This window comes from Scomber scombrus, chromosome 11 (genome assembly GCF_963691925.1).
Source record: "Scomber scombrus chromosome 11, fScoSco1.1, whole genome shotgun sequence".
Classification (NCBI taxonomy): Eukaryota; Metazoa; Chordata; class Actinopteri; order Scombriformes; family Scombridae; genus Scomber; species Scomber scombrus.
In genome coordinates, this window is record NC_084980.1 from 9333166 (window position 1) to 9356752 (window position 23587).

At 38.7% G+C, this 23587-nt stretch overlaps 3 protein-coding genes across 4 annotated transcripts; all 3 read right to left on the reverse strand.

Moving 5' to 3' along the window:
• Positions 1-444: 444 nt before the first annotated feature.
• On the reverse strand, positions 445-4358 carry LOC133990965 (leptin receptor gene-related protein). The gene is made up of 4 exons (XM_062429402.1): positions 4174-4358; positions 3757-3832; positions 2222-2405; positions 445-2015 (listed from the first exon to the last, which is right to left on the reverse strand). The coding sequence occupies exons 1-4, from the start codon at positions 4187-4189 to the stop codon at positions 1899-1901; spliced, it is 393 nt and encodes a 130-aa protein (XP_062285386.1). The 5' UTR covers positions 4190-4358; the 3' UTR covers positions 445-1898.
• A 1989-nt stretch (positions 4359-6347) lies between these two features.
• Positions 6348-13355, reverse strand: LOC133990386 (phosphoglucomutase-1-like). Its single transcript, XM_062428681.1, has 11 exons — positions 12816-13355; positions 10932-11094; positions 10513-10659; positions 10169-10294; positions 9041-9231; positions 8727-8881; positions 8433-8548; positions 8137-8272; positions 7249-7432; positions 6980-7108; positions 6348-6597 (listed from the first exon to the last, which is right to left on the reverse strand). The coding sequence occupies exons 1-11, from the start codon at positions 13071-13073 to the stop codon at positions 6508-6510; spliced, it is 1695 nt and encodes a 564-aa protein (XP_062284665.1). The 5' UTR covers positions 13074-13355; the 3' UTR covers positions 6348-6507.
• Positions 13356-13702: 347 nt separating this feature from the next.
• On the reverse strand, positions 13703-20539 carry LOC133990242 (angiopoietin-related protein 3-like). Of its 2 annotated transcripts, none has more exons than XM_062428472.1 (7): positions 19789-20539; positions 18855-18965; positions 18271-18391; positions 17771-17884; positions 17141-17236; positions 16079-16348; positions 13703-15986 (listed from the first exon to the last, which is right to left on the reverse strand). In XM_062428472.1, exons 1-7 carry the CDS (start codon positions 20293-20295, stop codon positions 15766-15768), a joined length of 1440 nt encoding a protein of 479 aa, XP_062284456.1. In that variant the 5' UTR covers positions 20296-20539; the 3' UTR covers positions 13703-15765. The 2 variants fall into 2 exon arrangements, with proteins under 2 accessions (XP_062284456.1, XP_062284457.1); XM_062428473.1 differs by having other exon boundaries at positions 18280-18391; positions 19789-20452.
• Positions 20540-23587: the final 3048 nt, after the last annotated feature.

Sequence of the window (23587 nt, forward strand, 5' to 3'; positions counted from 1 at the left end):
CAGAGAGGGAGGTGGAGAGATGTTTTTGTTGTGAAAATTATAGGCTACTAGGAAAAAAATGGAGCTGTTTTACATGCTGCTTGTTGAATATTGCAGAATGTCTAAATTATTAAACAGCAGTTCACACCTGAATTTCTGTCAGACAGGCCTGGGGTTTGCTCTCAATGTCTGGCAAGACAGAGTTGTACGTAACCCCAGAAACACACTCGCCCACACATCACCTCTCCTTCTGTTCCAGTCTGTCTTGTGGGAGTCAGTTACTGAGGTTCACTACTGCTACTGCACTGTATAAGTAATGTACAGGTGTTAGTTTGGATGCATCATCCATCAGCAGCAATGCCCAGAGACCTGCTGGTTAAATCAACCTCAAACTACCTCACGGTTTGCTGCAATATTCACTTCTCTCCTCACGTCAGCAGTGGACAGAAAGACAGAGTCTGTAAGTTTGTTTCACTATACAGAGGATTTTAATCAATGTTAGAAAACAAAATGCAGTCAGGAGCTTACAAAATGACACTTGAGAGCTCATAAAGTGCTCGTTAGTGTTTTTAAAGTGTGGCTAGGGAAGTCACAATAGAAAGAGCAAAGCTCCCCCACAGACGGTTATGAACATGTCAGTTGTCAAAGGCACAGTATATTTTTTTCCTTTTGCAACAGAGTTGTGTATGAGGAATTAAGCACATGAGCAACTATATATATGACAGTGAGCAGAATTTTTACAACATTGATAGTATTGGATCTGATGATAGTCTATGAACCAAACTGACAAACTCCAGAAAGTCATTAAAGGTCAATTACTGATGATGAAAAAATACACGAGGATGAAGTATTGATTTACAGATGTCAATGGAAAAATTGACACAGTGATTTTTCCATTAATTAAAATATTCACTGTGTATGAACAGGCACTTATGAATGATTTTGCAGGTGGAGTCCTCTCAATTAGGACAAAGATATTGAGCTTAAAAACATGCATGTACTGCATTTAAACATGTTAAATATATTTCACTATTTAACAATATGTTCTTTTATCAATAGTATGAATTTGTTCATTGTCTGCATGAATATATAAAATGGACTTCTCTGGACTGTTCACACAACAACTGAGCATAGAGGTTTAGATATTCACTACACAGTGCTACATCAAATCCCCACAGTTCAGTGGTGAATATGCTCCTCTTTTTTTTTTGCAGTCTAAAAAATGATCTTTGGTGAGAATGTAAACAATTGCACCAGAACAAAATGTAAGGCTTTAAAGTCTTCTAGCAAAATAACAAAAAAAAAAAACACACACAAGATCTCCATACAAACACATCTTACCTGATTAGGAATCCTATAACTACTTGTCAGATAGCATGAATTAGGATAACTTACCTTGCCATTACTCTTTAAATAGAAACACTCGTAATAAGCAAGCCCTAACTCAGTATAGCCGCTTCCCCCTTGAACACTGAGGACAGATAATGTAGATTACAATAGAGTTGCTCTTTAGGATCCCTTTATGAAAGTGATTAACTAATGAAATAGCAGAAAGCTGCAATGGGAAAGATGATTTGAGGGTTGAAACAAATGCAAGACAAGCTAAAATACATGGACTAAGGTGGATAGTGATGGAGTTATAGCATGAGAGGGGTGTAGACATCAGTGTCTCTCTGGTCTCAGACATAAGGCACATTAACAGGTTGTGATACCCCGTAATATAAAATTTGGCCAAATAACATGCCCAATAATTTCTTTACATTTTTAAAGGCCTATACCTGAGTGTGACCCCCTCCACTGAGTACAGGACACATGTGCCCCTCAGTCTTCAGTCTATACATTAAACTATTCACCAACCCACCCATCCATCCATCCATCCATCCATCCATCCTTCTGTCTGGCCACTGTCCAAAGGCACACTACCACTGCTCCCAGCTAAAGTCGTCGCCACCTCCAAACACCACGAAAAAGCCGAGGATTGTGAGGAAGATGACGGCGTTTCCTGTCATCACCAGGCCGCAGGCACCCCACTGGATCTGTGACAGAGAAATATTTAAATTCAAGTGTTTAAAAGTTATCTGTAGTCATCTATTGGTTATTACAAGGCATAAAGCATGGATGATACATAGCAACAACTGATATGATGCAGACAGCATAAATATATTTACACAAGCAAGTAAAAAATGTGACTGTATGTAAATCAACCTACAGCATTTCTTTAACACATGGAGAGAGAACTCACTGTGCTGGTGCGGGCTAAGATAATAGGGAGCCCAAAGGCTGACACGACAATGCCCGTCGTTAAGAAGTAGGCCAGCTCTCTGCATGCATTGCTGGCGGAGTCATCATCACTGAGGCGTCTGGATATGAAGGTCGGGATGGGGCTCAAGACATAAAAAATCAGGACAAAAAGCGGCCAGTATACCCTAAAAAACAGGTGTAGAGCAGATAAATGGATAGTTCATATTTTCAGATGTAAAAAAGCACAAGTTACTCAAGGATAGTGATGCACCTTTACTCAGTCTCCAGATCCTGATATTATGCATATATGCATATATATATATATATATATATATATATATATATATATATATATATATAGATAGATAATCTATTATGCAAAGATAAACATACACAACAAAAACATTTTATACCAAAACAAAACCACTCCAAACATATTTGAACTTTTCATTAGCAAACTTGGTGCATCTGTCAGCTCACTTGTATATTTCTGTTTCCTGGGTCTATAAATTGAGCTAATGCCAAAATATCAGAAGCATCATCACTGGCAAATATGCTGTAGTGCCCTACCACCTCAACTGGCTATTTTGATAATTTATTATATGATTAAGCACTTTTTCAAGAAAAAATACAAACAACCTTTAGCTAAAGCTTCTAAACTGTAAAGGTTTGCTGCTCCTTCTTTGTCGTCTTAAATATTTGTTTTTTTGTTTTTTTTTTAACTTTTGCTCAGACAAAACAGTCTATTTGTTTTGTGGCTGTGACTCAGAAGGTAGACCAGGTCATATACTAGTTGGAAGACTGGTGGTTCAATCCCTGGCTCCTCCAGTCTGCATGTTGAAGTGCCCTTGGGCAAGATACTGAGGCCCAAATTGCTCCTGAAGGCTGCACCATCAGTGTGTGTGTGTGTGTGTGTGTGTGTGTGTGTGTGTGTGTGTGTGTGTGTGTGTGTGTGTGTGTGTGTGTGTGTGTGTGTGTGAATATGCATTAAATCTCCTGATGAGCAGGTTGTTATCTTGCAAGGCAGCCCCTGTCATCAGTGTATGAATGTGTGTGTGAATTGGTGAATTTTGGCATGTAGTGTAAAGCACTTTGAGTGTTCAGAAGGCTAGAAAGGTGATATATAAATGTAGATCAAGAGAGGAGTCTGCACACTGCAGCTGCCAATGCAGGTAATTATTAGGATATTGGGAGCTGCAGTGTGTAGTGTCCCAATGCAGATATGATATCCTCATAAATATATATGAGGATATGATATCCTAATAAATATATAAATGCAGTCCATTTACCATTTATTTGAAGACATCCTCTTGGGTTTCAGAATTGTTAAAAGGGGCTTATGACAATTCCTGACATTATACAAATCAAATTATTACTAAAAAATATAAAAATAAATGAGAAAACCTTGCAAATGTATTAGTGATGGAAATAATGTTTAGCTGCAGCCCTAGACGACCATCCAACTATTTACTAACTATCCCTTTAAAGCATCAATATTCCATCTATTTGTCATATTATGAACACTTTATGACCCACCCATACTGTTCCAGTGCACAACCCAGAAGAAGAAATGTCAGGCCGATGGCACCACTGAAGGACAAACCAACCAGTGCTGGAAGAAGAGAATCATAGTGAGAAACACAACAGAAACAGGCTAAATGCAAAGTGTGTACGCTACATTAACATTTAGCATTACTGTAAAAATCACTAACGCTGGGCTAAAATGGACCTCAGGTGAGTATATGACTCAGCCAAACTGTAACAGATATTATTATTCTTGACTGGCGCTCTAATAAGTTTCGAAATGATTCAGCAAAGGTTTTGAAAAGTGTAGAACACTTCATTAGGCTAACAAAGTTTTCAGACATTAACGCTACTGAGTAACATCTGCGTCACTTAATGAAAATAACTCTACTAACAACTGATGGTTAACGCATACAGTTATTTTATTACCTTTGATACCCGCCATTGCGAAAACTGTGTCCAAGTGTCAGTACGACTTTAGTTCCTTTGTGTATTGTTTATGTGCTCAGGCTCTGTTTCTTGGTAGACGAACTTCCTGCTTCCTCCATGAGTCGTCGTCGTCCCCCCCCCCCCCCCGCCGTCTTTGTCGTCAGGTGACTGTCTTAAAGCTGCAGTAGCTCAGAAAGTTCAGTAAGGCCGCTTTTCTACTACATGGTACCAGCTTAAGTATTCAAATAGTGTCCAACTCGATCAGCTTAAACATTAAAATTATGCTTAAAATTGATATATTTCGGATATATATATATTTAGACGTTATTTTTCATTGTAGGCATACAACAAAATTATGTTTGGTAACTGTCAGAGACCAACAGCAATAGAAAACAAGAAGAAGAAGCATAGAAGTAGTATCCTCTACCTGTATATAATACATTAAGACACTTATACATGGCAGGTAAACTGTAACAGTGCAGTATAATAACAGAGATTTGCATGATGAATTGGGTACTTCTTATTACAACATTGATACAATGTGGTATGAAGATTTTGTATTTATGTTTTAATATACAGTATATAATGTGATATCATTCGATTATTAATACTGAAGCATCAGTGTTAGAGCAGCATGTTACTGTTGTAGCTGCTGGAGGTGGAGCTAGTTTACACTGCTTTAAACACAGTTAACTAGTTTAATGCAGTGGTTCCCATCTTAGGGGCACCAGATAAATCTGAGGGCTCCAGAGATGATTAATGGGAGAGGCAAGAGGAAAAAAAGGTTTTCAGTCTTTGAACTTTTTCTCTTATCTAATGATTTTTGGTGAATGTTTTTGGATTATTTGAACGTTTATTAATATGAAACCATGTGACAAGTATAGAGGGGAAAATCACTATATTGTGGAGCTGTGAACAACTCATAAACATCTGAAATGTGACCCTGACTACACACTGCTTTTTGTAAGACGTCATAAACTAAAAAGGTTGAAAAGAAACTGGTCTGCTCATCTGCTTACTCTTACAATTTGTTAAGCTTGTTATATTATTCATTGTGTCAAATCTTAATCTGAAAAGTAACTAAAGCTGTCAAATAAATGTAGTCAAGTAGAAAGTACAATATTTTCCTCTGAAATGTAGTGGAGTGGAGGTATTAAGTATGGAAATACTCAAGTAAATTGCAAATACCTCATAATTATGCTTAAATACAGTACTTCAGTAAATGTTACTTTCAACCTCTGATGATCATATTATGGTCTTATGTTACCTGAAACAGGGAATTACCAGCCACCACAGTTTAAATGCATTTTACTGAATGTGAAGAATACAACACCATGTTTGATTGGTGATTTTTGTAATGCTGAATAAGTACATATCAAATTTAACCCAGAACACCAGTAACAGGATGTTACTTTCACTTCCACTTAAAATTTTTAGTGGAACTGAAATACACAATAAGATAACCTTAAATGAACCTGAGTTAAGCTCAGTGTGCCTCTCGCTGATGTTCAGGTTCGGACTAATATGGAGATGAAACCAGGAGAAAGGCGCAGTACATCAAAGGGCATGAGTGATCACAGAGCTGGACCAGATGTTTGTGGACTGATGCTGCTGAGTTGCTTTGTTCTTATTCTTCGCCATTTTCAGGACAGTTTGCTTATGCAAGAGCAAGCTAGCATGTTGTCACTCATCCTCCAGACACTCAACTTAATTTTCAAGTTGTTTTTCGCTGATGAATTTTAATTTCTCTGAATGAAGGAGTACAGATGATCTAAATAATAATTTAAGGCTTCATGGCAGGAAACACCCAGTCCTTCACTTTGGAAATGAGCACTGTGTGCATGAGAATATGCAACTTATGGGAGGACTCTTGCTCTGCAAAGATGCTCATTTATTGCTCATCAGAGCAACTCTCTGCAAAACCATGAAGCATACATCCTGAGTGTGCAAAACCACATTTCATAAAATAATGTGAAAGCAGACAGTGCTATGAAAGTAAGTTTCACTGAGGAAGTGAAACCGCTGTTGAGGCTGCATGTTGCTTTTAATAAAAAAATATTACATCAGAATGAGATGTTTTGAACTAGAGAAATATTCTACAAATCGATACTATATGAGAAAAACAATCATGAACCAAACATTTTAAAAAAGCTATTTAATGTGGTATACAGACACAGTCATTGGATATATTTCTACCTAAAATGCAAACTACTGCATGTTTCACTGCTACATTTGGAACTGAAGCTTATAGTTTATACGTTTGTAAAAAAAAATCTGGAAAGAAAAACAACAAGGGCATTAGATTAGCAATGATGGAGTAACTTATAAGTTAAATCATGTGATGACTGATGGACCGCTTCGACCCGTCCTGTGATGGAGCTGAGAAATCTTCAGAGCTATAGTTGCCAGGGGTGCCAGCATCACCTGTCCCAAACATAGATAATATATCTAGACTCAAGCACATGGGCCAGTGATGCATTTCCTCATGGATATTAAATGACTATAAGCAGTACTGTTTATTACTATTGTGAATTAATAAAGGAGTCCTTCAACAAACCAGAAGGGGAAATATCTGTGAATTACTTGACTCCCATTTGTTAAAATTCTCAATATATATTGATGATTCATTCAGTATTTAATGAAAAAAAATTAGGGCTTCATATATGAGAATATACATTTCTACTCTGGGCCTTGTTCCTCACAACCATACAGCAGCATTCACACTGTTTTTCAGTATTGTGCACTCAATAATTGGAAACATCTTGACTGCTTTAGTTTTAGAAATTATCAAAATTGGATACTCTACCTGTGTATCTTGAAAAATGTGCTCCTTCTCATAGCTGTCGATATAAATTCGGACTGTGGCCCCATCACTGCTTGTCCCACTGAGTCTGTAGATGATTCGGGAACCATCAGAGAAGATTATCCGCAGACCCTGCAGCAAAAAGATCCAAGCACAGACTATTTGAAGCTTATAGAATTTGCAGGCTAGTTGTCCAGTCTAATGCTGAAATGAGTCCTAATCTGTACAAATAACAACTCTATCATACAGCTCACTGTGTTTCTGTTACGTACCTGGTTCCTGGAGATGGTGCTGTCTACTGGGTCTGTGTACTCAAAATTGTCGGCTTTTTCCACCTGGTAGATTTTGTCTTCTACAGCAAATCTCTGCTTCACAAAGGACTTGTCGGCAATCATGAGCTCCAAATCTTCCATCATGTCACAGGCTGCATCTATGTCTACGTTCTCATAGTCATATCTAGAACAAACAACAGCTATCAGAAACAGAATATGTGCAAGTTTAGTTGTACTGCAAGTATCTCACTTCTGAGGTTCTGAATTTCCCTCTGTTGACTAGAGAGTTGCTTGTTTCCTCCTGGAGCAGATAATAGTCATAGAGTACATATTGGTCCAAGAGGGAACAAACAACCAAAATACTAAAATACACCCAGATTTTTTTCATAATATAGGGTTTTTGCCACCATAAAGTTGCCAAAACACCAAGAAAATCTACCTTTCCTTCAAATTGTGAATACAGCTTTATGAGAGTACGTATAACCCAAAGTCAGGACAGTTTTATAAGCTTCAAACTTATTTATATCTCTGGTGAGGTACTGATGCTAATAAAGGAAAATCAGAAATGTTAAATTAGCACCAAATCTACCTGGTCTTTCACTCTTTAAAGTCTTTGGCAGTTTGTATGTACTCAGCAGTGGCAGGCTTATGGGAATATGCAACAGCATATATTTTCCACTAGGTGTCAGTCATGGTCTTTATATTTCTTAGTCCCATGTAGTAGCACAGAATAATTTCAGCCCATATTTCATAGTAGTTATATCTATATTAGAAAATGATCCAATATTTTACTAATGAATAATTCAACCACTGCTTTTTACTCATTCTTTTTTTTCTCTGAATACAGACCAGTGTTTATTGGACCATTGGTTTATGCCCACATCTCACCTGGTGAAGTAGTTCCTTCCATATTTTAGCCAATGGTCCTTAAGAATACCCTCCACGCTCTGTCTCCTGGTGGCCAGGATGGACAGCCATGCCAGCACAGCCCAAAGCCCATCCTTCTCACGAATATGGTCTCCACCTATGTTCCAAAGATGTTATGCAAAAAAAAAAGAAAAAGAAAAAAAAAAGAGTTGTTTGTGTACTGCAAAAAAAACAAACAAACAAAAAACTAAAATTAAAGAATGAATTCAAGAATTAAATTAAGACAACAATTCAAGACAACAAAAAATATATGATACCTGTTCCAAAGCTTTCTTCTCCACACAAAGACAGTCTGCCTGCATCCATTAGGTTCCCAAAGAATGTCCACCCAGTGGGAGTTTCATATAGCTCTATTTTTGTTGCCTTGGCTACTCTGCAGGAAATACGGCAAGGGGTATTTAAAGGAAGCACAAAAAAGCTACTACAACAAAAGGTTAACATCGAAAAACTTGTGCAGTTACATCTACAAATCTGCAGACACGCAGTGACTAAATAATGTTTTTACTTGGCCAAACCCTTTAAAAAAGGTAAAAGCCAGGCCAAGGTTTTACCTGTCTAAAGCTGCACTTGTGGGCATGCTGCGGGCGAAGCCTCTCACCCCTGTATGCTGAAAGTATGGGATGCAGAAGATGTTGTCAGCAATCACAGCCACAGAGTCAGATGGGGTGACAAAGAAGCCGTGCTTACCAAGGATCATGTTACGGTCCTAGAAAGCCAGCAGACAGACAAGGGTCAGAGGTCAAAACGTCCGGTTCAGGTTCTTTCTAGACGTGACTGTGAAGTACACTTCACCTCCAAATAGAAAAATGATATTGTTATTTTTTGTTTTGTTTGTTTTTTAGAAAATAGAAATAGATGCACTCACCCCATCACCGTCAAATGCTGCGCCAAAATCATACTCCCCGTCTCTCATGCTGTCAACCAGATCTGCAGCGTATGTGAGGTTAGGATCTGGGTGTTGACCCTCAAAGTCCTCCACTGGGACACAGTTGATAGCAGAATTTGCAGGGCAGCCCAGCTCCTCGCATAGTATTCTCCTCACATATGGTCCTACCACTGGAGAACATACACAGGTGACAGATATGCAGGGATGAGAGAAGACCAGTATGAAACAAGGATGTTCAATTGTACAAAGTGGCACTGTGGGCATAGCTGTGTTTCATATTTAAGAAAACTAGCGAGTGATAGGAGTGTGTAGTCAAATACAAACCCTATCAATATCAATACTAGGCATGACTTCCTCTCCTGGGAGGGTTCAAATTGTGTTGTGGTGTTGGTGAGGGTGTGAAGGGAGTGTTCAACCATTAGTTTTAGTTTCAGTGTTTGGGGAAACTCAAAATAGCTTCAGTAACCTAATCATTTTGAATCAGTGCAAGGCCAACTGCTCCTACAACCTCATGTCACCTTTCCAATACAAGAACAAAGCCCAGAACTTTCTAACAAGGTTGCAACACTTCTGTGTTTCTTTTGAATGATAAGCACTCATATTGATGGGATCTCCAAACATCACGCAACAGTCAGATGTTTTGGCAATTTGTGTACTGACAGGTGACTTTACTTGTCCTTCACATTTCACCTTATGCAAACAAGGGAGTAACATGAGCATCATAACAAGTTGTTTTTACTGAAAGCCCATGACTCAGTTATAAAACAAATACTGAGTGCAGATTCAAAATCTACATACACTGACCTGTGAGTCTCTTTCTGACTTAATTAGATAGTTGAAAGAAGAGAGGAACAGAAGAAAAAAAGAAGATTGGAATTAGATGCGAAAACAAGGGGCCCAGTTTGATCTCAAACCCATGACAGTTTAATGAATAATCTCCGAATCTAACCGAGATAAAAGGACACCTCTGAAAAAGGATTCATTGATACTGCAAGAAACGTTCTTTAAATCAACATAATTAAGAATATTTTAATGCAAAACAAGCATGTAGGACTATTTCTGTCTGAAAAATGAGAAGACATGTCCCTGGTAAATATATTCTCTCACCTCCATGCATGGCATCAAGTCTTATCTTGATGCCGTTCTCGCCAGACAGAAGCTCCTTCAGAGCAGCAAAGTCAAAGATGTTCCTCAACAGGTTAGCGTAAGACTCCACAGAGTCCACAATTTCCACTGGAGATAACCACAAATGAAACGGAAAGATGGATTTATTGTTAGTGAACTTTGAGCTTCGCTGGCTACTCAGTGCTTAAACAATTCAGTGATACATCCATCGAATTAGGAAAGGATAAAGTAGCACTGAGAAAGAAAACTAATCCTTTCTTTTCTCACACTGCCTCTATCTTCTCCTAATTTGATGTGATGGGTGACACACTCATGCTGCACTTCACCTGTGAAAGGTTTGAATTTGTTCTCCAGATCAAACATCTGTTTTCCCAGAGTTGTCAGATCCACTCGGAGTCCGGGGCAGATAGCAAACTCCTCAATGGTTCTGCTGATCTGAAAGATCTTGCTTGTGACAGCCTCACTGGCTGGTCCTGGATGAGGCAGAGAAACTCTGCTGTTACCTTTGATATTTGCATATAGTGTACTGTAAAACCACAGCTGTAAACATTCAGTATACTGAACAGACTGTTGTTGTTTTGATGTGCTTGAACTTTGTCCTAGATTTGATGTCAAACAAACTATATCTCAGAACTGTGTCCATGCTGCATGTCTGAATGAGGCCTTGTTAAATGTCTGACATCTCTTGCACTATTTTGCACTTGACCAAGGCCCCTGCATGCTTCCTCCTCTCCAGTTACCATACCTCCATTTGCAGTATTGAACTTAATGCCAAAGTCTCCATCAGGTCCACCAGGATTATGACTGGCAGTGAGGATGATGCCACCAATGGCTTTGTATTTCCTGATCACACAGGAGATAGCAGGCGTGGACATTATCCCATGGTGTCCAATGATCAGACGGCCCACCTGAGGAAATATTGGCTGGTATGAGTATGTGTCTTGAATTATTTGAGTGGGGGAGGGGAGGGAATGCCGCTGACTATAAGGTTTAGTGTGTCATGCTTCTTTTAAAGAGTTACTAGTATTTCATTGTGTTTCAATGTGCGGCCGTTACAGCATCAACAGCAAGTTCTGTCATGTCTAAGCGTATTTTAAATCCCTTTAAGTATACCCTCCATCTGTGAAAGCATCACAAGTTCGGAGCTTGTGTAATTTAAACCTGCGGATCACAGAGAGCTCATTACTGCTGCTGGCAGGATGACTGAAAACAAAACAAGTTTCAAATGTTCCTATTTGAAGACAGCAGAGTAGCTGGAGCTGCAGCTACAGCTATAGAAGTGACTACCTGTTTGCTGAAAGGCAGCATTTATTGTTTCATTTCTCAGCATTGAACTGTTCTGTTGTTGTATTGCATTGCTTACAGTGTGACTTACAGCTAATCATATTTCAAGCTTGACAAGACCAACAGTTTCTAATGGTTCATTGTAACCGAATGCTACAATGAAAAAAAACATTGCATGAAGCAAACGTGTTAAATATTTATTACTCAACAAAATTATGCATTTTTGAACATAATGATAACATAAAAGTACAGTTGTTGTCTTTTTATTGTCTAAATACAATTTTATGTTACATTTTTTTCTGATGTGCTTGATTTGATTCTATTTTATCTAGGATATTATAAAACAGCAACAGCCTACTTAGATTGTGTTTTTATGTTAAACTGAAATATACATATTAACATAATTTTTTAATACATTAAATTATAGAGTGGAAAAATCATATACAAATATTGTAAGTATCTAACCTCTTTCTTGCAATTGCTTGCTTCTTTTTCACTAGTATACTACCATATCACATGAGCTTCATCAGTGGGTGGAGATTGCTAATTTGCCATGCAGACAGTTCTGTTGACATGGGAACCCAGGGGCTTTTATTATTCTACTGTATCCAGAACATTTCTTTTTTTTTTTTTTTTTTTTTTTCTGCTCCTTTTACCTCAGGAGGACTGTGTAATATGGTATCAAGCCCCCAAAAAAGCTAGTAAATGGACCTTGAGTTGTGACTCTTCTGCCAAACTTTTTCATAGCATTAAATGCAAACATAGATTCTTAAAGACTGACTAAATATTTATTAATGTACACCAAGAGTGCCTTAAATTAATCTAAATGGCAATTTTTAAAAATATGTTTTTTATTTTGAATTTAACAATGTAACGATTCTTACGTTTGTTAATTAATGTTTTATTGAAATAATTGCTTAATTTAATAATTTTTAATATAATAATGTAATGTATTATAATACTAAAAGCCAATCAATTTCAATCATCTTGTTTTTCTAGTATTTTGTTTGAATTTGGATCTATGTGCATCTTTAACTTGTTAATTCTTTATTCTATATTCATAATTGTACATTCTTTGTAATCAATTAATGAAATAAATACAACCATGAGTCAAAAGCTGCTACTTGAATACAAATATAATATGATGTTGCTACAACCAAAGACAAAAGGATAAGATAATAAAAGGTCCTGGGGCAGGTGACACTGACATACATGCAGTGATTTGCACACAGGGATACATTTATCCACTCTCACACCCACCCACCCACCCACCCACTTACCAGCATGCACACACAAACAAACAAACACACACGGTCAGTAAATCCACACACATGGTGACACTGACCCCGTTGGCAGCTGCCATCTGCACAATGACCTCAATAGCTGTCCGGTTAAAGAAGCGTCCATCTCCCCCCACCACTACTGTTGAACCCTGGCGGTCACGAAGGTCAATGGAAGAGAAGATACTTTGGATGAAGTTGTGCAGATAGTTCCTCTTGGTCTGGAAGACATAGACCTTTTTCCTCAGGCCACTGGTGCTAGGTCTCTGGTCAGTGTAAGGGGCTGTGGGGACAGTCAACACCTGCAAGGGACTGTTGTCCATTGTTTCAAAATGACGATTTGACCGTATGCTGCAGCTTGGAGAGCTGGGGGAACCTGTTGTTTGGAGGGAAATCCCCCTGCCAGTTCACATGGGGAATGGGAGGGTGAAATCTTGACTCCTCCTATTATTTCACACAGGCTGGAAGCATGGGGTCACAGTGGTACTTGTGCAGCCCAAAATAACCTTTTAAACGAGTGTGTGCAGTGTGCAGGGAGAGTAACTGAAGACGCTCCCTCACACATGTGCAGGGAGATCACTGTCAAGGCTGCAGGCCCAGTTACAAAGAAGTGTGTGTGTGTGTTTGGGTGTGTCTGCATGGAAGCACTGAGGTGTTATGGGAGCTATCTGTCCAACTGTGAAGGGTTGCAGCTGTGCTCCTGTGGTGACATGCAAAAAGAAGGATGACATCTCTCATTTGAGATTAGCACTATTTTAGGGAAAGATATTTACCCTTTCTTAAATGGTGAGAACAGAGAGTGTGAGGCACAATTAGACACACTTATTGATATAGATATGTGGTTTTAAGAAAGGATAGGTTTACAAAACAGACATGATTTGTAAACATCTAATTATACATGCAGCAATGTCTAATCAGTGGAAAAAAATATATTTATGACACAAGACAGCACTGCCCTCTAGTGTTTATTAATGGCACCTTGCAACACAGTACAAATAAGTTTGGCACAACCTCCCAATCCAACATTCTGAAAGTTTCAGTATGTAGTAATCACACACATGCACACACATTCATGAATTCACTCAAACATCAAAACAAAGTCATTGTTTAATGTTTTTAAGTTCAAGGATGAATTTTCACCGTGCCAAGTCTTTGTTGATATAGAAAGACAACCTCGTGCCCGACCAACACATAAACACAAACAATCTACAGCCCATAATAAGCAGCTGGAGAGCATGTAAGTGTTGGTGAGTGTTTTCATGATATTTTCAGTTAGGTACATCCACGCCAAATTATATTAGCATTAAATGAGGTCACCGTCTAATTTTAATTTATTTAAAGGGCCATTGTGCAGATTTTCAATCTCATCTCTAGCTATCCAAATTAGGGATATAGTGTGAAATATGCCTACAGTGGTTGCCGATGTTCTCTGTGTTTCTGGAGCACAGCTGTAAAATGTGTTGTTCTTCTGGCACCAGCGCCTTTATTTGATGTGTCCAGTGATGTAGTTGGGGCAAGGAATAACTACAGGCCTTCAAGGGTTGCCTTCAAGGAGAGTCAAAGGTGGGTCTCCCAAAACTCTCCGTCTACTCATGTTACGTTAATGATAGGGAAAAGCAGACACTAAATTATCATACTGACAACCTTTGTGTTATGATCCTTGCACACCAATATGATGTATCCAGACTCAATGAGGAAATATGTTTTGTTAATGAAAATAAGCCTCAATGAAGAGGAGAAGAGATTTAACACTATATGCTCACTATGTCTCAGCTAACTAGCCGCTTTGCTAGGAAAAATACTCCCATTAGTAGTGGATTCTGGTTGTTTTAGGATTCCATATTGTAGGATATGGGGAACATACAATGTTTTGTCAGTTTTTTATAGTCATGGGGCACCAATTTCAAAAATAGTTGCACATTTCTACTACGTAGGTGACCTAGTTTTCAGAAATCATCATATTCACAGTGGTGAAGTTTCCCTTTAAGTTAAATAAAATATAGCAAATATATCAAAAATAGAGAACATAAAGTATAGATGAGTATGCTCTTTACCAGTGGTTCCCAACCTTATTTGCCCTATGAGTACTATGAAATTAAGCAATTTTAAGTAGTTTCACCAATCAGTTTTGTTTCATTAAAGGGGACATATTATGCTTTTTGTGATTTTATGTTATTTATATACTGTTATGATGTTGAATGTGTAACCCTAACCCAGGTGAAAATTTGGAGGAATTGTCCCCACAAGTCAAAAGACATGGCTTCAACCTGCTCTGAACATTAAAGTTTCTTACTCCAACATATACGGATCTATTTGAGAAGTTGATGTTTTGAGTAGAGAATACCAAGGAATTGTGAAATCATTCTACGGTAGTTTGTTTTATGGTTTGTTGACACAGCCTCTATCTCTCAGGGCAACTATCCAAGAATTGGCCAATCTGAACAGAGTGTACACATCAGGCCATGGCCTTGAAGAGCCAGGGGCTAAAATGGCCTGTTTCAGACAGACGCTGAACTGACAGGCCACATTAAGGGTCACTATAACATAAATAAGGAGTCTTTTGAGCTTTGTCAATCATATAAATATGTTCCAGCAGAGCTCACGAATATACATATAAACCTATAAGCATAATATGTCCCCTTCAAGGTAAATTTTAAAGCACAGAAAAAGTAAATGCAAAAAGTCTGTTCTGTATCAGAATTATATTTTGTAGTCATTCCTATCCTGTACCCTTTCAAGGGTCCTGTCACCTTGGTTGGGAATCACTGCTGTATACTGAGAGTCAATGTGACCCAATATGAAAACTGAATATCTCCTCTGTAACCTTTGACCTCTGACATACAGTGAGTGAAGACATATTTTAATCTACTAGGATTTGAAAGTCTAATGAAATATCTTCCTCTCTGCCTCTTCTGAAACTGCCCACATGGATCAACGCTAAGGCTCTCCTGAAGAGGCTACTGTATATACTGCCGGTTGATGTTGAGTATTTTTTACTGGAGAATGTCTGTAATGTTAGAGAAAGAAGCCTGTCTCAGATGAAGCCGATGTGGAGGAGGTGGTCCTGTGGTGAGCCATGGGGTAAACAGAGATCTGGGTGAACTTCAGGGAGTAAGAAGCCTTTCGACTAGGCTTCCACTGGATCCCTTTCCGACGCTCTGAACGCCCCTTTGGCCTCATGTAGAAATATCTCCCATTCAGGTTGGTGTCTCCACAGGCATTGAACCACCATCCACCTGTAGGATAACACATATTACAAAATTACATGTTGTGCAAATGTCAAGTATTGTATTGTGATAAATCTGCTTGTTGTGTGCATCTGCTGTACCTGAATAGTGGACACAGTTGGAGTCCTGGTTCTTATCATTATCCCTGTCCTTGGTGGAGAACCTCATGCCTGTGTGGTTGCTCATGGGCTCAGGCAAATCTCCAGATAGATGCGTTAAATGAATGGTGTAGTTGCTCTCTGGACCACCGAGGTAAAATCTGTATTCGAAAAGGCGCCTGTTCTGTTTCCAATCTTCCAGCTGGATATGAAGGACAGACTTGCCTTGAGCAGCTAGAGAGAGTATCTTCCTGAGACCCAGCCAAAACTCCCCTGCGAGAAAGACATCATTGAGAGCTCAGTGCTGACATAGTTTAACAAGCACCAATGAGAAGTGACCAGGCTTGACTGGGAATCTGGCAATTCTGGAAAATGCCAGATAGGCCGGCCCACCTAGTGGGCTGCAAGGCCACAACTAGCATTGTGGGGAAGAAAATTGACTTTGCCTGACAATAGCAGTGAATGAACATTTGAATAGTGACAGTAGCATGAAATCCTGGCTGATGTGTGGATTGCATCAGATCAACTGTGAACAATATGTCATGAGTGTTGTTAATTAACATGCAATTTCAGATACATTTCCAGATCGTATTTGTTTTATTTGTGAAGTTATGGATTGTAGCATACGTGTGCTGAGAGTTGGGTTACCCATATCAGTTGTAAAACAAATAAAATCCTAAGTGTGCAGCTTGGTGTGCTGACTTTTCCTTTAGGCTACTGTTACATTATTTTCTGAAACGTACAGGGACCTGGACTTGGTATTTATTGCTTAGCATAATAGTTTATAAATAGCCTGATATTCCTTTTTGCTTTTTTTAAGTGTGTATGTTGGGGAGTAATGGGGCCAATCCTGAAGATAATTGCCAGGGAGGAATTTTGTTCCCAGTCTGACCTTGGAAATGATGTGCATGATACAAGCAGACATGAAGGCGCGCTTTCATTTAGAGTGGTTTAAAATGACACATTTTATAATCTCAAGATGAAACATAAGTAGATGAGAATTTAGCAGTTTAGAATTCATTTCCTCACATTATGGGTAATTGCCCCTTGTGGAGTGTCTCTTACCTTGAAAATCTCCAAACCCATTTTCATACTTCTCCCAGGTTTGATCAAAATTCACTGAACCATCTCTCCTTCGCTGGATGACTGTTGCTCCATGGTCTAAGTGAAGAGAAAAAGAAAAACTAATTTTAAGGAATAGCTTGACGTTTTGGAAGATACTCTTATTCACTTCCTATCTGGGAGTTCAATGAGAAGATTGATTCTACTTTAAAATGTGTGGGGTGAATATTAACCCCTATAACAAGCAACTGCTAGTTAGCTTAGCTTAGTATAAAGACTGGAAACGAGATGAAACGGCTAGCCTGGCTCTAAAAAAATCAGCCTACGTATACCTACAGCTCTCTAATTTAATGTTATATCTTGTTTGTATAATTAATCAAAAGTGTAAAAACTACAATTTGAAAAATAAATCATCTGCTTTCTGTAGCTTGATATTTACTAGACAGATACGAGAGTGGAATCAAGTTTTTTCATGTAGCTCTCAGCCAGAGAAAGAATAAACACATTTCATAAAATGTCCAATTATTACAAGTACAACAGCCAGCTGGACTAAGAGAAGACACATTTTAATAAGGGATCCTAAAGTAGGCATGTACTGTGAAAAAGTTAGATTTTTTTGAGGCATCACAGTACCTTTGCTCATATCACAAAAGGCCATGAAGGGCTGTGATCTGTTGGGTCTGATGGCGTACACACCACTGGCTCGCTCCCCTCTGTTGTATAGTTCACTGCAGTCTAGCGGCAGATCTATAAAAGAAAAAAACCCAGAATGCGTGAAGCTGTGTCCAATTTAGCAGCAAAGCAGTTATCTAGAGCAGAGAAGTTTGTTCACACCAATGCCCAGGAAGGTCACCAGTTCACATCCGAAGCATTAGCAGGAAAAATGTGTGTAGGATAATTGATTTAATTGCTCAGTAAGTGTTGAGATTGTGGATGTATCAGGCATCTAAGACTATGAAAATGTGTAAATGTGAAGCAGAAAATTGCTGGAAATGGCCCACACACATTCTTAAATAATGAGCATTGGCACAGTAAGATTGGATATTTGACCTTTGTGCTCAGTGAAAAACTGTATGCCAAATTAAGATAATTCATTGTTATATCACTCAGCACATTATGCTAAATTTTATTACCCATCTCACCCATCATTCTGTTGGTGGGGCTGGTCAGATAAGGGGTGAGCGTTGGTGCTTCATTGGTGAGCATTTCAGGCATCCTCTCAATGGTCTCTTGGGCAAATGTGTTGGCTGTAAGCTGGGGAAATTGTCAGGGAAACACTTTAGCTTGCAGACATAATCTTCCTGACTCCAGAGAAATACTGTGGATTAAATAGCAATTCCACACATATTAAACTTTGGGTTGTTATTTTGCAAAAGTAAAATTTTTCCAGATGTTTTATAGTAAGAATATGAATTTTGAGCTCTCAAGACCAAGGAAAATGCAAATATCACTGAGGCACTGGCGGAGATTATTAAAAATACCGACAGCTTCTTCATCATTTCTGCACCTACTAAAGATTTAAAATCTAAATTATATAGTAGAGCAGCATGACTCCATTAAAGTTTATTTCATTGCAATGCCATGATGTTGACAGCTCATAGCCTCAAAGTGCTGGCAAAATGATTTAACTGTTGTGGAAAAAATGCTGAATTTTTTCAACAACAAAGTAAAAAGCCAGTCACTTCTAACACGTTACAATGCATTACCGTACATCTACCTTTTCCTCCAGAGACTTTATCTTTATCCTCTGGTGGTTAAGCTGGTCACTCTGCTCCCTCACAGCGTTCAGCAGGTCTGTGATGCTTCGTTCCTGGCTGTGGATCACCGCCTGGTGAAGAAGAAAAGTGGGACCTATTAAAGGGCAGGTTCACAATTTTTTTTCAAGTCTGTCTTAATACAAAAGTCAGGTATCCATATGAACAATGATGATTGCTTTGTGTTGTTAGAAGATACCTCCAAGAGTCCTGTATTTAAGTTTATTTTCATGTATTGTAAGATAATGTGAATATCTTCCACAGTTACAGCCTTTTTAGTATACAATTCCCTCTTTTTTTCTCAGACAGTGTTACCCTGTTGAGGATAGTAATGAAAAGAGGGACTTTGGCACTAAAAAGACTGTAACTTTGAAAGATATAGAGTTGATTTGACTGATTTAGATAGCTGAAGCTTCAAAGTAGCTTCAAATAAAGTGTCTATGAATCATGCACATGTATGTGTATTTATTTATACATGTTTATGTACACAAACTTGTTTTTGTATGCGTGTATTTTATTATATGAAGCACTTTGAAACTGTATGTTTAAAAAGTGCTATATAAATAAAATTGAAAAAATAAAAAAGACTGAGTGGATACCTGCAGTCATATGAGAAAACATACTGGACTTTAAACAATACCTTGTACAATAGATGCTATTTCTTGAATATTATCCCATATCAGTGTTTATATAAAGGCCAGTCTGACACAGTTGGGTTTATTTCAGTCTATTTTAACAAAAAAGCTGAGCTGAAAAGTAACTAAAGAGAAGAGAGGAAGCATTTGATTTGTTGCTGTGTTGAGGGTTGCATCATAATAGGGTTGCATAAGTACTTCTAAAGAAATTTCCACTGCAGAAAGGGGAAAAAACCCAGGAACTTTACTCCAGGTGACTTACCCTGAGGCTGTTGATCTCTGCGATTTGCTCACCGGTCAGCAGGCCCTGAGACAGACTGCTCAGTTTCTCCTCCAGGCCTTCTACTTTGTTCTGCAGCCCACTCTTCTCCTGCAAGATGCTGTCCACCTTGGAGCTGATCTGAACAGATAGACCCTTAATCTCTTCATTGTTGGCCTTCAGTACCACCGTGGTCTTCTTCAGCTCCTCCTCTTCCTCCTTGATCTCGCTGGCCAGCACAGACAGCTGATAGAAAGAGCGGTCGAAGATGTTGAGTTTCTGGAAGATGTCATTTATTTGACCTTTTGTCTTGTGCACAAATTCTCGCAGGCTCTGACCCAGCTGGAGGAGACCGTTCGCCAGGAGACGCACATCATCCAGAGCGGCAAAACGGGAGCGGGTTTCAACAGGAGCCTCGGGCTGGAGGACAGTTGGATCCTCTTTGTCACAGAGGACAGGGGCACAGGCAGAAGCCAGCACAAAGAAAAAGAGAATAAGTTTTATTTTCATGTTGTTGACGTGCCGCTTCTCCAGCTGTGTGTCGATGATGTCAGGTGAACAACTGGCCGCCCTCGTCCTCCTCTGTGACTGGATGAACAGCTACTGAGTGAAGATCCTGGGCTTTATACAGTATCTGGAATCAGGTTAATGATTAACTGAATCATTTGGTCCAACATGCAGGATGAATTTCCTCCTGCTGAGTGGAACAAGACTTAATATTCAGCTCGATACAGTATGACAAATTATTCTGATTAGTATTGATGTAATCACCACATTAGATGCTTATTCACTGCTTAGTATCTTCATCTGTGTCTAAACAGAAAAGAATCAAACTGCAGATATTAAACAGAACACAATAGTGCTAAAATCATTTCATGAAAATTAAGAATATTGTGCATGTCATTTTACATTGTGATGAGTTTTTCTGCATCAAATAGGCTCAACCCAGTTTGCAACGCTTACAATTTTCCACACATAACTTGCACCCACCAGATTGCATTTACACAGTCATTTAATTTGTTATCTGCTTGCAGCACACTTTTTTGGCTTTCATTTAACTGATGGGATATAGACAGAATGGGGAGAGGACATGCAAGAAAGGTCCTTGGTCAAAACGCAATAAAGGACATTGCACTTCTATGATATGTATCTTAACCAAACAACGCAAACAACTAAAAGGATTTTTTTTTTCTCTGAGCCCGGACAGCATGACAGTGTTTTCATCTGACCCACAGTTACCTGTGCCGAGGCCATGGCAGGTCTCTGTTATTGTTGTGTGGCTGGTTTATTTTTAAACAGGAAGGTGTCCTACTTTACGTATAGAGTCGATTGAGAAATATGACTTACAAGTTCATGGTTTTGCAATATTTTGTTTCATGTATTTTGACCCTGTCATGCAGAGCTTAAAATAAGCCCCAACCACGATCCAAATGCTAGTAAAATATGCAAGTGGCTGGGTTAGGGTTGGGGTTAGGGTTTAGGGTTAGGGTTAGGATTAAAACAACATTAATCCATTGAGTGACTGGTAAAGTTTGAACATTCACTAGCCATTTGGCCAGTGGATAAAAAAGTTAATTTTGAACCCTGCTATAGTGCTTAATATCTTGATCCATATGATGCATGGCTTGGAGTGCAGTATATGGAATCAACTCAGAATAAACAGCAGTTCTTCAAAGTGAAAAGAAGTATCATAAATTGCATCTACTGTCAGTCTAAAGACAAAAATGCCACCTGATACAACAATGTTCCTGTTATTGAGCACCACTCAATTTAACTGCCTCACTCTGTTTCTGTAACACCACCCACTCCAACTTTCACTTTACAGCCACCCATACAAACACACACACACATAATGCTAGAAAACTCATTTGTACTGCACACACCCTTGCAATTTTCAGCTGGAGTGTGATAAAGCAATATATATTGTGACTGCCTATCCACACAGAGTGATGACCCTGCAGGTTCTCCTCTGTTAAATGTTAACTACCCATATGAGAGCAGGGTTGCGTGAGCCCCACAGTGTGTACACAGTAAACACACTCCACAACCCTGACTCCAGCCGGGGGCCCTGCTCTCTGAAGGTGAAATAGAGTGTGTAGGTGTACAGTGGCCCACTTTTATAAAGCCTGTAACTGGGCAGCTGGCTCAATCTAGCTTCAAAGAATACATGGTTTATAGAGGCCATGATGAGTGCAGGGGAGGTTGGTGTGATAAACAAAGGAAGGAAAGAGAGAGGCAGTGACTGTTACATGTGAAAAAAGGCTTGAGGATGGAATTTGACCAGAGCCACATCCTGTCAGTGTGAACAGCATCATGTTTACACCCGCAGAGGCCTGGGCACATGGTGACAATTAAATCATGTTCTTTTATTTTCTCATGGCTTTCTGTGATATTAAGCTTCCCCTGCTTAGAAAGCAGGGCAGTGTCATGCGGAAAGTCAGTGCTATGATTTTAAGTGTTATCCTTTCAAGAGGCAACAATTAGTCTGCCTACAAAGTGTGTGTCTGGCCAACATGCTGCAGAATCGTGTAGGTGTTTCAATCTCAGTTCTTCATCTCTGAATCGTGGCACATGCAGAATTCTGTACAAATGAGAGTTAACTTGCCCTAACCCTAATCCTCTGTTGTCGGTCTGATGCTGTAGAGGTCAGTGCTGGAAAGTAAGAGTTACTGTATGAACTTAAGCAACAACTGTTAGGTAGTTTCCATTTTCTATTTTACGTACTTTATACGTCTACTCTGCTACATTTCAGTTACATTTAAAACAGCTTTACTTGACAGCATCAGTTTATTATATGATAGAATGCTACAGACTAAATCACCCAACAGCATATAAAATGGCTACTCACCACTGCTCACAATAATATTACATTAAATTAAATACACACAAATATCTTAAATGGGACATTCTGTTGCATAATGAGTCATTTTAATTTTGATACTTGCTGATACAACTTTTGTGCTTTTAAATTCAGGACTTTTATATGTATGAATCATTGTGTTCTCTTTACCTTAGAATGTGCCCTTTGTATCTATATACAGTAGGGAGCAGTTTCTACGGTAGGTCATGTTTCTACAGCTGCCCAGAACAGACAAACCAAACACTGGCTTTTGCATTTTTCGGGAAGGGTGCTAAGTTGGTTCCAATCTGCAACCTCACTGCTACAGTGTGTAATATTTGTAAGTGCGTATTCACCAAATGAATATGGCTCCCTATGTAAATATAAAGGTAACAAAAACACAACAATTCTTATTTTAAGGTGATTACACAAATCAAAACATACTTTTAATTAACATCTATTCTGCTAGATGCCACTAAATCTTACACACTGGTCATTTAAGATCTGTTTCTCATCCTTTTTTTATTTTACGCCCCCTGAATCCTCATTAGAGCAGTCAGTTTATCATAACTTAAATTTCATGTGTATATTTATATATATATATATATATATATACCTACATTTTTTTTTTACAACCAAACTATTTATCTTCTTAAATTATACCAAATATCATTAAACAGTATCAGTCTTAAACACTTGGCCTAAGGTGCTCTTTTGTACCTTTTGGCCATCAGTCTTCCTGCCTGAACAGCTCCTGCTGGGGGGGGCTGAATTAAGTCTCTTGCAACATCCACAGTACAAGCTGCCCTTGCTGTCTTTGTCTCTCTCTTAGCAATGAACTAAATATGATTTAATTTAATGATATTTTTCTAAATAGACACATGCAGCAACATGAGCAGGTTTAGCAGTTATTGCTTTCTCTGTTTTGCCTTTGGGCTGCTGCTGAAAAATAGATAACAGTTC

Coding starts and splice junctions, on each gene's coding strand:
- LOC133990965 (XM_062429402.1), bottom strand. Junction 2,406..3,756: donor TGTGCACTGGAACAGTATGG/GTGGGTCATAAA, acceptor CCTGTTTTTTAG/GGTATACTGGCCGCTTTTTG. Junction 2,016..2,221: donor TCTTAGCCCGCACCAGCACA/GTGAGTTCTCTC, acceptor TCTCTGTCACAG/ATCCAGTGGGGTGCCTGCGG.
- LOC133990386 (XM_062428681.1), bottom strand. CDS start 13,073: ATGGACAACAGTCCCTTGCAGGTGTTGACTGTCCCCACAGCCCCTTAC. Junction 8,882..9,040: donor CAGCATTTGACGGTGATGGG/GTGAGTGCATCT, acceptor CTGGCTTTCTAG/GACCGTAACATGATCCTTGG. Junction 6,598..6,979: donor ACATTTTTCAAGATACACAG/GTAGAGTATCCA, acceptor TGTTTGGGACAG/GTGATGCTGGCACCCCTGGC.
- LOC133990242 (XM_062428472.1), bottom strand. CDS start 20,295: ATGAAAATAAAACTTATTCTCTTTTTCTTTGTGCTGGCTTCTGCCTGT. Junction 16,349..17,140: donor TGGGTTTGGAGATTTTCAAG/GTAAGAGACACT, acceptor TCTTTCTCGCAG/GGGAGTTTTGGCTGGGTCTC. Junction 15,987..16,078: donor CAACTGTGTCCACTATTCAG/GTACAGCAGATG, acceptor GTTATCCTACAG/GTGGATGGTGGTTCAATGCC.